Source organism: Musa acuminata, chromosome BXJ2-2, assembly GCF_036884655.1.
Source record: "Musa acuminata AAA Group cultivar baxijiao chromosome BXJ2-2, Cavendish_Baxijiao_AAA, whole genome shotgun sequence".
Taxonomy (NCBI): Eukaryota; Viridiplantae; Streptophyta; class Magnoliopsida; order Zingiberales; family Musaceae; genus Musa; species Musa acuminata.
This window is the reverse complement of record NC_088339.1, coordinates 23,071,074-23,084,818: the sequence shown is the minus strand read 5'-3', so window position 1 is coordinate 23,084,818 and position 13,745 is coordinate 23,071,074. Positions and strand designations below refer to the sequence as shown.

The following is a 13,745-nucleotide window of genomic DNA, read 5'->3' as shown; positions in this document are numbered from 1 at the left end:
TAGGAGAGAAAATGTTAAGAATTTGGAAGCTCAAGATACTCAAAAGAATATGAGATGGAGGGACTAGGAGAATATCAGTAGGAAGATCTCTTCTCCAGCTCAAGAAGCTCAACCGAATTTCTGATAGAGCTCAAAAGCATCTCTTTTGGGTACGGGGTGGTCTGGGTTACTGTTCCTCATTGGATTGACATGTACTGTCCAGTACATATGGGGCTGACCGTTACAGTGTCCCATGGTTTGGTGGACTAGTTATTTAAGAAAGTTTTTAGAATAAAAAAGATCCCCAATGAATGAAGAATTTTCTCTTTTGATGGTAACATATAGAAGGAAAATATAAAAAGTTACTCTAATCGTGAGAAATTGACCTAATGAGCCATAGTGTGCAACTTATAGAAATAGTAATTGAAGTAAATTAGGAGTACAAGATGGGTATTTTTGTTAAGCAACTTGTTTTTTTTTGTCAAAAAGATCGACCATAGGTACTATTTATTCATTAAGACATATAATGAAAAGAATATACAAAGAAGAAATACTTCAACATGACTTCTATTCACATAAAAAACCTTATGATATGGTTCCTAGAGATTTGTCATGATGGCTTTTTTAAGAAAGAGGGCAAAGGAGTATCCTGTAGTTATATTGGTACAACAAAAAATATGAATGATAGTGTTGTGTTGCCATTATTATTAGGGTTGTAGGTTTGTGTTGTTTCTATGATCTCAAAGTTACCCGAATAAACTGTTCCAATTCTTCTCTTTTTTTCACATTGGCAATGGATGGATATACTAGCCATTCATATGATTGTTCTGCATGGTGTATGTTGTTGTTGAAGATATTTTTTGACTGGTAGAGAGTTCTGCTGGATGTAAATCTGGATTTGATTCATGACACCATATTTCAGAAAATAAAGTTTTAGACCAAGTAGGACTATGTTTAAATATATTAAATGCAATTAGCAGTGCTAAAAAAAGTCTGTAGTGTGTCCTGAAGACATATGGAATGTAAGTTATTGTGCATTGAAGTTTTAGTTATATTGGATGTATTAATCAATGGAAGAAGAGACGAAGATGTTGTCCACAGAGTTAAATGGGTTTGTTAAAATGGAAAGGAACATGAAGTTGAGAGTTCTTCGTGATTATTATGTGCTTCATAGACAAAAAAAGTTGTGAAATAATTGTAAGACCAGTCATTTACCGTTGATCATAGTGCTGATTTATTAAAAAATAACATACAAAAAGCTAATGTAAATGTGATGAAAAATATTGAGGTTGACGTTTTAAGTTATTGAAAAAGATATTATAAGAAATGTTTTCATTTGCAAACACTTAAAGTGATGAGGAGCCATTAAGATGTTATATGTTGAAAGAATACATGCAGATTGCCTACTTAGATGTGGTGAGTCATCTGGTGTAAGTTGTGTCATAAGAAAACTCTAGCTGAAGCATAAATTGAGACTTGATTGCCCTTAGTTTAATTAAGAATATTGCCAAAGCAGAATTCAATAGCAGTCTGTTCAGTTAATTTCAAATAGTTGGGACGTTACGGCTTGTTATTGTAGATAAAGTTTCAAAAGCTGGTGGGACCAGTATGTGCGAACAGGTATTTATAGGTCTGACCAAAATACCGACATCGAAACATATATCTTGATTTCAGTACATATACTGTTTCTTTTTTTTTTTTAAATTTTTTATGTAATGATATAAACTTATAGATGAATGTACCACTCGAAATAATGGTACTATATTGGTCTGATAGGTTTGTGGAATTGCTATCTTTTTAGAACCTTGGTCTGTAAAATGATGAACAATGTACAATAAAACTTGTCTCTATGGACCCTGAATGCTAGTAAATCTGAGGGGTAGAAATGACAAAATATTGCCCATTGTTTATTTTAAGGTGCAAGAGTTGAAGTCACCCTGATGCTATTAACTTTGGTTAGCAAGTAGACTTTTAGTTCTTTCCTTGTTCTGTGGTGCTGTAGCTTATCAATTATATGCGTGTTTGTTACTTTGTCTATGGTGAAATGACAAACACATATTTTTGGTTTACAGAAAGATAACATCCGCAATCAGCGAGAAAATGTCATTCTTGCATTAGCAAATGCTCAAGTTCGGCTAGGCTTACCTGCTGAATCAGAACCAGTGAGTAATTTTATCGTCTGATGTTATGACAAGTTGAATTTGTTGCTGTTTGTTTCTTACGTTCTTGAATGTTGGATACATATTACGTAATTATTTTGTATATGAGTGTATGACTGGTTTTGTAAATCGTTTTTCTTGTGCATTCATTAGTCAGCTGCCAAAATTTATTGATGCCTATGAAAAATGTTCTAACTCACTACTTCATGCCGCCAAGTTGTTTCATCCCCCCAATGAACCAATGATTGTTTGGCACAAACGAAGGTTTTGATAGATGCAGTGTTCCTATAAGTGCTAGGGACTATAAGGCATCAAGATTTCTAATGGCCCTAAGTGTTCACCTAAGCAAAACAAGGCATATACCTTATAAAAACTATAAAAGTATAATAAGGATAAATGTAATCATTTAGATAAGATTTTCAATCAAAACAAGAACCTCATATTGTTTTGCCAGAAATATTCCACCTTGGGTAGTTTTCTCACAGAACATGCAATGATGATACCAGAGATCTTTTAGTTGTACTTCCATCCAGAATTCTTTTAATGTTTCTTGATGATTTCTCTGGCGTATTTTAGTTGTTCGTGTACTTTAAATGTAATTTAGATTGCCATGTTAAATTGATTAATTAAGACATGGAGCTCGGGAGAGAAGAAGAGGGAGGAGGAAGGGAAGATAAATTGGAGGAAGGAGTGGAGGATAGTGATGACTACTATTTTTGGCTGTAGATAAAGGAGATAAAAGAGGGGAAAGAGGAAGTCAGAGAGGGCAACGATATCTGGTGCAAGGCTTTAGAGAGAGGAAAAAAGAAGATGGTGGAGGCAGCAGGGTGCTAGTCACACATAATGGAGAGGGGTAGAGAATAATGAAGAAGAGAGAAGCAAGGATGGTGATAATGGAGCATTCACAAAGGGCGTGGAGAAAGTAGGGGAGGAAAAATGGAAGAGGGAAGAAAAACGAAAGGGAAGGGAGTGATGAGATCAGTACAGGTCTCGAGTGGGCTTGAGGAGGGACTAATTGCATTGCTTGGTGGTACTAGGGTTTAGATTGGTTCAGAATTGAGATGCTGACCATCTTGGGTTTGGGTTGGGTTGACCTCACCCCAGGTGAGTACTAGGACCCCAGTGCCTCAGCTAAGGCGCTTGCCTAGGCGGCATCTAGTTGGAGGTGCCTTGCCCAAGGTCCATTGAGGTGTTCAAGTCTCACTTTGCCTTGCTAAGCGCCTAGGCGAGCACCTGAGAGCCTCTTGACATCATCGGTTGGACTATTTGTAGGTGTACCCATTTTTTGCCGTCACTTTTGCCAACTGTATAGTCAGATGAGGCCTTTGGATTGGGTCAATCTTTCTGTGCTATTTTTGTATTCATGGGTTTTGTTTTATCTTGTTGCAAAGGAAACATACACTTGCAGATTTAATGATAGAAAATGATAAAGAATGATGATAACCATCAATTAGCAATATTTATTATCTTGTTGAAACATTGGTTTTCAGCATTTATATGTTTAATTAATTCTTTTGAGATCATGAATAATTTGGGTGTAAGAAAATATTCCATTTTTTTTTCTATCAACAAGCTCTAGTTAGATCTCTTAGCAACGTATGCTGAAGGGAGGATCAGAATGTTTGGTAGTTCCTTCTGTATATGTTTGTTCTAAAACATTTAATGGCACTGTTTCATGGAGCTTCATTGTTGGACTACATGCATAGGCAGATGTTGTTTTTTTACTCAAGTGGATGAAGATTCTTGCTTTTTTTTTATAAAAAATTTGAAGAGAGAAATTTCTGTAACTTCTCGTCAGGACATTTGGTCTTTTTTGGTGGATTGTATTGCAGGTATAGGAAATTGAGCTATGGTTATTTTTGTATGATATACCTCTTAGACATGTAGAGATTCTAATCTGGTCATATTGACATTTATTCATGTAGATAAAATGTCTTAAGCTAGTTTTTCTTTAATGGAGAAAGTCGTTGGTCTGTTTTCCTTATATCTGAGTCATAATATTTGGATTTGATGAATACTAGGCAACTTTTAACTGCACTATTATGGTTGGGAGTATGCCTAATTTGCACGGAAGAAGAAGCTTCATTATAGTGGTTGGAGTTACTAGAATTGTGACTTCAAGTACAATTAACACAATTTCCTTCCAACTTGTACATAGTTTAAGAAAAAATCTGAAGACATTGGAAGCTCTGTATAGATGTTTTGGTTAGAAGCTAAGAAAAATATTAGACTTAGGTGTGGACATAAATCACATAATGCATAGAGAAGATTGATAGCAGTGATTACAATAGGCGCTCGGGCGAGGCAAGGTGAGGCCCGAGCGCCTCACTTCATTTCCAGGCGGCGTGCTTCAAAGAGGCGCCGCCTGGGCGCTCGCCCGAGCCCAGGCACCGGGCGCTTCGGGCGAGCGCCTGGGTTAAACCAGGCGACCAAACCATATTTTTAGGTCTGGTTGGTCTCCGGTGCTTTAGTTGGTTCAATTGAATCAACTAAATCACCGATATCATGCTTCCTCTCGTGATTTTTCCGACTTCCCCAACCCAACACTCGCGATTTTGCCATCGAGATTTCTTCTCCGCTGTCGCTGCTCTCTGCTGCCGCTGCCATTGTCGCTGCTCGCCGCTACTGTCGCTACTCGCCGTTGCCACAATCGCTCCTCGTCGCTGCTGTCGTTGCTCCCGCTGTCGCTTGCATCTCTCACTCCCATTCTCGCTGTCGCTCGCCGCTCCCCCTGTCGTCGCCACTCCCACTCCCACTCGAGCTACCGCTGTCACCTGCTACCGCTACTGTTGCCTCAGCAGCCTCGGTCTTCTCACACTCTTCTCATTATACTGTTAACGGTATATTAACAGTATACTGCTAACTGTATACTAATAATAGTATTTTTATTTATTAGATTAATAATATATTATTTTGATTTTAATATTATTATTTTTTATTTATTTAAAATTATTGTTAGGTTTCAGAATAAATGGCAAGTGTACAAAGTAACTCAATAGATTTGATGTAAAATTTTATTGTTTTGATTTTTGAGACTTTTTATTAATGTGACATTGTGATTTTGTACCTGATTTTCTTAATTTAATAACATATTTTTATTTAAATAATTATATTTATTAATTATATTATATATTTTTATATTTTAGCTTCTTGCTTTGCTTGGGTGAGTGCCTAGCGCCTCGGGCATTTTTGGACCTTAGCGAGGGAGAGTGACATTGGCATACTGGTACAAAATCACTGATTGATAGGTGCTATATTGTTGCCGTACTGGTTTGAGAGAGAGAGAGAGAGAGTGACATTGGCATTCTAGTGTTTGATGGAGTTTCTGTTGTTGATTCCTTTGACTTTTTGCTCCTTAGGTAAGGTGTAGTTGATTTATTTTAGGTGGATTGATGTAGGAGGGAATCAATCAAATTTATGTGGCTTGCTCTGGTTATTTGCTTAACTTGTCATTGCTCTTTCCCATAGTATCTTCTCTGCATCATTAGAAGCCGTCAGAATTAGTAAAATTAGACAAGAAAATGTGGAATTATTAAATTTAACCCGACTAACATAACTAAGGTGGTTCCAAGAATTTTCTTGATTTTTGTGGCATATATTGTAACATCATTGATGATTTTCTGATCTTGTGTTTGTGCCTTCTCCATTTTTGAGAAACATTTTTCCTCATCACATGATTCACTCTTAACCTTGTGTATGCTAATCTTGTAAAAGACATGCATCAGGGTTGTCTTTACAGTTCTTCCTTCTGTTGCCAAAAAAATTCAAAATGTCAGAGCTCATGAGGTCTTTGCTATTGTACTCTGTCCGGTTAATTTGTCTTTCTGTTTATACAAGTCATTCTAGGCTTTGGAAAGTAATCCCTGCGTTTTGCTTTTTATATCTAGGCATTTTCCCTGGAAAATTCTGTTTCCATTTCCTAACATGAATTTCAATTGCTTCATTGTTGGTGGATATTACATCGTTTGAAAAACACCCTGCATGAGGGTTCCTATTGGGCATTGATTGTATATTCATAGTGTAGAAGCTTTATGAGCTTACTGCTGACTTTGCTTTCTCTAAACCTGGCACTATGGTTGGTGCTTAACATATATCTATTACTGACAAACATCCTTACTCTTGATTATATTAGTGGTTGCAGCAATTGGCTTTATGCATTTCTTCATGTCGATAAACATATTGACCAGATTGAGCATTTTACAGATCCTAGCATTAAATTGGATCTTTTTTCTTTGAAATGTAGAAAGTTGATGAGAAGGCTGTCACTGAAGTTTTCCGCAAAGTGCTAGACAACTATATTAAGTGGTGCAGGTACTTGGGTGCGCGAATAGCTTGGAACAGGTAAGTCTAAATTTGATTTGCTTAAGATAATATCTGTCCCCGGGAGATTGACCAGTATCAAGCTTTTTTGCAGTCTGGAAGCACTTAATAAGAACCGGAAGGTCATCTTGGTTTCTCTGTACTATCTTATCTGGGGTGAGGCTGCTAATGTCCGCTTTCTTCCTGAGTGCATTTGCTACATATTTCATCATGTGAGTATCTTGGACTTGTAGTACTTTGCTTTGGTATACCTAATTGCTTAATATTTGCATGACTTATGTGATATGAACCAGGGTATCTATAAATAGCTCTCACTATATCAAGAACCACTGATTGTTGATGTTGAATAAATGTTCTAAAATTTACAGCAATGTATTTGTATCTCTGTTACTGATGCCATTTCTATTGGCATGTTCTAAATAACTTCTTTTTGATTATCTTTCTATTATGTTCGTTTGAAAGGTTTTATTTAACTATTTTGATCATTTGGCATGTAAAATTAAGTCATCTGATTGGGCGTTATGCTTGTTGACGAGTTCCTTTTGTGTCTACAGAAAGTGCTTCATGGTATTACCTAGGGACAATGAGAAATTATATAGAATTTAATATTTTTGGTCCTGCACATTAGTGGTAGGAACTTTTTGGATCAAAATGAAAATTTCATTTCTGTGTTTGTTGTCTTTTTCTTGCGTGTCTTATTAACTATTTTATATCCACATTTAGATGTTGTGCCAACTTTTGATTTATGTTTGCAGATGGCAAAGGATTTGGATGCAATCTTAGACTCCCAAAATGCTGTTCCTCCTAAGAGTTTTATTTGCGCTGATGGTTCTGTATCATATCTTAAGCAAGTCATATTTCCTATTTATGAAACTATGGCAGCGGTGGGTTCCTATTAAAGTGACTTAAAATCTTTATTTTCCTTCTGTGGTATGATTGAGCAGAATCTATAGAGTAGCAATATTTTTTGACTGGCTTATGAAATGTAGATATGAAGGATCTCAAAGTTTAATAATTTGTTGCATGCTTGACTGTACACTTGTAAACTTGCTTAATTGTTGAATATTGTTGTCAATTACTGTATAGCTGTCTGAATTGTATTAATTGTTGAATATGGTTGCTTAATTGTTCATTTGAGATTGCACTTTTCTATAGTTTTTAATTGGCATGTGTTTGCTCTGAGATTTAGAAGTTTTTAATAATTCCATATGTATCATGTGATACATAAGTGTTGACCTGTACTTTGTGAATGATTTTGGATTTGCCCTGGTATGGTAGGCCTTTATAATAATTACCACTTGTGGCAAGACAAGCATGACAGTTGCGCATTTTTGAACTGCTTGTCCTTGTGTAAAAACTAACGGGTTGAGTTCCTCCTGACAAATTGCATGAGGCCTGAGCAATCTGGTTCACTAATAACTGTCAATTATTTGTTTTCTATCATTTATCACTTTTAGTTTCCTGGTAAAGAAGATGATTTTACTGGTCAACACCCCATAGTAATTATGCATTTTTAAATTATGTCACAAATGCTGCAATGTTTACCTATTTACTTCTGAATTTTAAATTGGGAAATACACCTTGAATTTTTGCTTTCAGTTAATGATTCAACTTTGATTTATTTGCAAATTTTGTTTGATTGGCCTTTGAGCTTCGTAGTTTGAACTGTTTGTTTAATTTTACATGCTTTTCACATGGCAAAAGATTCATGAACCGCGTGTTATTTGAGCTTCTTCCTAGTTCTGGTTTATGCAATTCTGTTTGAACATGAATCATTGCCATGAAGAAAAGGATTCATTCACCTCATTCCTGTTTGTTTGTTCCATAAGGTGAAGTGAAATTATAAATTGTTCTTATTTGGAATTTTATAGTAATCCCTATGTGCTTTTGTTTCTTTGTGGTAGTCATTAACTGTATAGCCATGTGTGCTGCGTGGTAATGAGCATCATAACAGGGGAGTATTGCATGCATAGATTTGGCAAAGTGACATGTTTGTCCTTGCTCTATAAATGAATCTTTGTTTTCTGTGAACTTTAACTGTAATGGCAATAATATTAAATTTTAGTTTTCAGCAATTGTGAAGGTATAGATTTCATGTGCTACCTATTATGTTTAAGATTATCCACCTGGAGATTGGTACTAATAATAAGAATATGTAAATTCCTAAAATACTTGATTGAAACATATGTGCATAAATATATGGTGACTAGTACAATAAGCATTTACGACCACGGTCTGGGAAGTTATGTTGGTAGGCATATTCTTGTGTTTCTAGATGCTGATTTGTTATTTGAAGTTTTGAACTAATGATTAGTAGGTTGCTGTAGGCTGTTAACAATTTTAATGCTGAACCAGACCTGCTTTTTGAATAAAGAAATATCAAATTTATTGTTCTGATTAACTTAGTTTTTATAAACTGATTATGTAGCAAGCTTCGTGATCACTTGCTTGGTAACCATTCTTTAGATACATTCATATGTTAACACCTTGATGCAGCACAAATATATATTCATGCCATCATTCAGCATACCTTAATTAGATTGACTAGGAATATACACATAAATTTATACAGCGAGGTATAGAAACCAAAGAACTTGAAGCTGTTAGTTGATATAAGGAGGAGCAGAAAGGGGTTAAATTGGATAATAACATAATGAGATGGGATAACTGGTTCTTGAACTTGTTAAAATTCTCATTCCAGTATACTGAGTAATTATTATGACGATGACAAGGTTTGACTACATTCTATGCTTTATTTAGACCGCCCCTTCTAAGCTGTTTGCCTGTCATAATTGAGAGGCTTAACTGTATGATTACATCGAGGGGCTAAATACTCTTTTTAATTTTTTTTAATTTATTGTTTGTTCTGGCAACACACAAGGTCATCCCAATGCCTTAAATGTCTTTTCAAACAAATTTTGAATTGTATCATCTATAATCATCAGAAGTATTTGATGACATTTTCAGTCTTGTTTTCTAATGTGCCTACTGATATTCAGGAAGCTGCTAGCAACAATAATGGAAAAGCTGCGCACTCTGCTTGGCGGAATTATGATGATTTTAATGAATATTTCTGGTTTTCTTTCTTTCTTGTTGTTTATTTGATTCTATCAATCATTATTCGTTGGTGGTGTTTTTATTTATGCCGAACCTGTAGGTCTCCTTCTTGCTTGGAGTTAAAATGGCCACTAAAAGATGAGTCTTCATTTCTCCTCAAGCCAAAGAAGTGGAAGAGGGTAAACCCTAAATGCTATTCTTTCTTATCGCATTCAATATCTGTAGATTGTGGGTATCTAGCAGAATAGTATTAAATTAGATGTATCTCAAGTCATGATAGAACCGGCTTCTTTCTGCGTTTTATCTGGTTCTCAAATTGGATATAAACTTAGGCTGTAATTGGATCTTGGTTCTCAAATTTGTTCATTTCATTTGCATTGCTATTTGCCTTATGTAGGCAATAGAAATATTTTTGCCATTTGGTTCTTATAATATTCAGGAGTCTTCATTGTTTTCACTTTTCAGAAAATTCTATTGGATTCATGTTTAAACTTGTTCGCCATGATTTAATTTCTAACTGTTAGGCCTTTGCTTCCCATGATTGTATTCCTGTTCAGTTGCCTAAGTATTTGAAGTATATACTTTCTACTAAACAAGTTCTGTGCTCTTGATTTGCTTAAAGTGCTACACTTGTTGTTCAAGTAGCTATGTGTGCTTCCTTGGATCTCACCGTATATCTTGTTTATGTCCTATTTTCCAAACCATTTTTCTGATATTGTATGTCTGTATACCTTTGTTTTAGCTGAATGCAGCTTTTATATCATTTATTTATGTGCTTGCTTTTAGCGACTGTGCTATTTTGTAAATCTGTTTATAAGCTTTATCTATGAATCTTGTTTTTTCATCTTCCTGGTCTGTATTTTGTGAATTTTGTTGTATATTAAGTCTGTGGTTGCCTTCCAGTCTTTTATTCTTGTGAGTAGACTGAGTCGATGGGTGTTACATGGTGAAAGTTGTTTTGCTGATGCACATAATAAATTCTCTGCTTCTTGATGTTGTATATGCAAGGAATAGCATGAGAAACTTCTTCATGATTTAAAAGTTCCATAATGTATTTGAGATTGTAAGGTCTATTGTAGGTTTTCAATTAAATTGTTCATAAAGGTTGATGCCATCTTTGTCTGCTCTGTCGATATTATGTTATCAGCTGTGGGATTTTATCAGGATAATTCTCTTATGAAAGGTGTGAATTTAAGAATCTTTAACTAATGTCTCTTATGGCACTCTTTTTTTATTTATATTGTTTCTTGTTTAATGCCTTTATTTTTTCTTTAAAAATATGATAAAGTCTTGATTGGTTATAGTGGCAGTCTTGATTGTTGATGTGGTAGCTTCTAACCTTTATATTCCCCAGTGGGTTATCAGACTGTTGTCACCTTGTCAATGTAATTTCATGGGCAATTTCTGAAGGTTATGATGAGTTATGTGTTGAAACACATCCTCATTAGCTAGTCATTTATCCACTAGATATAGCTTCATATGGACTTAGGAATTATACACAATATGTCTTGTTTGTCTTAGTGTTTGTTGCATATGATAAAAAATGCATTATATCTATGGCTTAGATGACGGTATGCAGTTTGCTAAGCTCCAGCATTTTTGTTTATTATATTATCTTTATAACTCATATCTTTTTCTACTTGAAGATTATTGTCAATATCTCTGTACTACATTATTTTTATATTTCAGCATTCTGTAATCCTTTTGCAATGTAATCATTTGTTGTTTTCTTTGCTTCTGACAGACCGGGAAAACTGGGTTCGTTGAGCACCGTACCTTTTTGCATTTGTATCGGAGCTTTCACCGGCTTTGGATTTTCCTTTTCCTGATGTTCCAGGTTTGAGAGCAAGGGATTCCTCGAGTGGTTGCATTTAAATTTTTTTAAGAATCTGTATAATAATTTAATCCTGTTTGTTCTATCATTTAATGCAGGCATTGACAATTATTGCTTTCTACGATGGGCACATTAACTTGAATACCTTCAAAGTAGTACTTAGTGTAGGACCGGCTTTTTTTATCTTGCACTTCATTGAGAGTATGTAACTCTTTATATACCAAATTTATGTGGTTTCTCTTGTCTTCCAACATTTTTCCTTAAAGTTTAATTTTAGCAAGTGCTTGTGTTTTAGTTATTTGTGTTATGTTGTTTCTTAATGTTTGATTTTTTTTTAAAACACTTTTGCAATTCCTCATTTTGCTTGTAGGCTGTCTGGATGTCCTACTCATGTTTGGGGCCTATAGTACAACCAGAGGCTTTGCTATCTCAAGATTGATTATAAGATTTATTTGGTTTGGCTGCAGTTCTACAATTTTGACATATCTTTATTTGTAAGTTATGTGAATTTAGTGCTGCAAACAAATGAAGTTTGTTAACACCAACGGGCAAAAACTTGCTCATACTTTTTTGATTTTCTAAATCTGAGTTCAGGAAGGTTTTGGATGAAAGAAATAATAGGAACTCAGATTCAACCTATTTCCGCATATATACCCTTATTTTGGGTGTTTATGTGGTTATTCGTGTGACGTTTGCGGCATTAGTCAAGATTCCAGCTTGCCATACTCTCTCGGATATGTCTGACCGGTGGCCTTTCTTCCAATTCTTCAAATGGATTTATGAAGTAATTTTATTTTGTTTCTTTCCAATATGATCATTTATTTTTCAATCCTGAAGATGAATCTTTATATGCGTGCATTTATTTGAATTGTTAATTTTCAGGAACGATATTTTGTTGGGCGTGGTCTTTTTGAGAAGACAAGTAGTTATGCCCGGTATGTACATATTTTCTTGGTAGCATAGCAGTTTATTGTTTACTAGGTTGAGCTGATTTGACACATCAATAATTTACCAGTGAGGCAATTTAGGCTTCATGAACAAGTATAAATGCTCAGCAGTTTTTAGGGTCTAATGAAATTTGTTAGTTAGGAAAAACAAATGAAATTGGTTTAAGAAATTTTTTTGAAGATGATTCTTGTTCTTATGTTTGTGATTGTGATTACTGCTTTTGTAGTTATTTAATTTTGTCTCTTCTCTTTTTCTTTATTTCTCTCTTAAAGTTTCTCCTCGTGATTGCATCAGGTATGTGTTTTACTGGATGGTCATACTTACCTGCAAGTTTTTGTTTGCTTACTATCTCCAGGCAAGCAGATTCCTATCCATTTATTTTTGTTGTTAGTATGAACGAGTTTTATTGTTTTAAAGAATTTTATTTTCTTGTGTATCTTCCTTTTTCTCTTGACAATGTCTTCCAACTTTACTCAAATTTTCAGATTAAGCCGTTGGTTGATCCAACAAAAGTAATTGTTGAACTGAATGGTTTGCAGTACTCCTGGCATGATCTTGTGTCAAAGGGTTAGTTTACTGCCTGAAGATTATCATGTGTGTTGCCTTTCTCACTTTCTCAGTTGTTTATAGATGATAAAATTTGTAAGATGTTTCTCACTAAAAGAAATACTGTCATATTGTTATAGTTTCTCACCAATTTGAGCCAGATAAGTCATTCTCATTTGGTTTTAAGGAGTGTGCATTGTAGGTTGGATATGTGCGTGAGAAGAACACCCATTTTTATTGGTGAAGATGAGGCTTAAAGCCCCTAAGATATGCAATTTTGTTTGGCCTGCATGATTTTAGGTTTCATCTATCTGAAATAGGGAAACAAGAGCTTATTACTACATTTGATATATAACATTATAACCACTCTGTTGCATCTAAAACTTGAAAAATCAGAGAAATTAAAACAAAACTAGGAAGGAATTTGTGTTTCTGTCGTGCTTATAGATGACTGTGTTCAAGATATAAGAGATTATATATAATCCTATACATAACAATGGCTTGGAGGATTTGCATAACCTAGTATCGCAAGCATGAAATATAATAGAAATAATAGAGTCATGAAGGTTTAAGAGGGTGGTAAAGAACACAACCAAGCTTAATAACTTGAATAATGACACAAAATAGGAGATTCAACTGGCCATTTAAAGGAGTATCTATTCATTGATTAAAATCTGTTATGCTTGCAGAAAGTGTTCAACAACTTCCATAAACTTCAAAAAAATGCAAAAAATGAAATCTATGAATTACATTTTTAAAAGGTATAATCACAATTATGCTAATAGTTTAGTCCTAATCATTCCATATGACGTTCTATGAGTATTGAGATATGAAACAAACCTAGATTTGCATAGTGAATTATGCTCGATGCTTTAAGGTCATGAAAGACATGAAAATCTAAT

The 13,745-nt window shown here is 34.7% G+C and overlaps 1 protein-coding gene across 1 annotated transcript in view; it reads left to right on the top strand.

Annotated features, from left to right (window-relative positions):
* The window catches only part of LOC135605409 (callose synthase 10-like), a 60,120-nt gene that overhangs the window by 8,354 nt on the left and 38,021 nt on the right, over positions 1–13,745 (top strand). Inside the window, exons 7-19 of the mRNA XM_065095464.1 lie at positions 2,052–2,141; positions 6,382–6,479; positions 6,553–6,670; positions 7,214–7,342; positions 9,458–9,534; positions 9,616–9,694; positions 11,260–11,352; positions 11,448–11,550; positions 11,720–11,843; positions 11,944–12,133; positions 12,232–12,284; positions 12,592–12,652; positions 12,783–12,864. Coding sequence (XP_064951536.1) covers positions 2,052–2,141; positions 6,382–6,479; positions 6,553–6,670; positions 7,214–7,342; positions 9,458–9,534; positions 9,616–9,694; positions 11,260–11,352; positions 11,448–11,550; positions 11,720–11,843; positions 11,944–12,133; positions 12,232–12,284; positions 12,592–12,652; positions 12,783–12,864 — 1,297 coding nt within the window. The remainder of the gene's footprint in view (positions 1–2,051; positions 2,142–6,381; positions 6,480–6,552; positions 6,671–7,213; positions 7,343–9,457; positions 9,535–9,615; positions 9,695–11,259; positions 11,353–11,447; positions 11,551–11,719; positions 11,844–11,943; positions 12,134–12,231; positions 12,285–12,591; positions 12,653–12,782; positions 12,865–13,745) is intronic.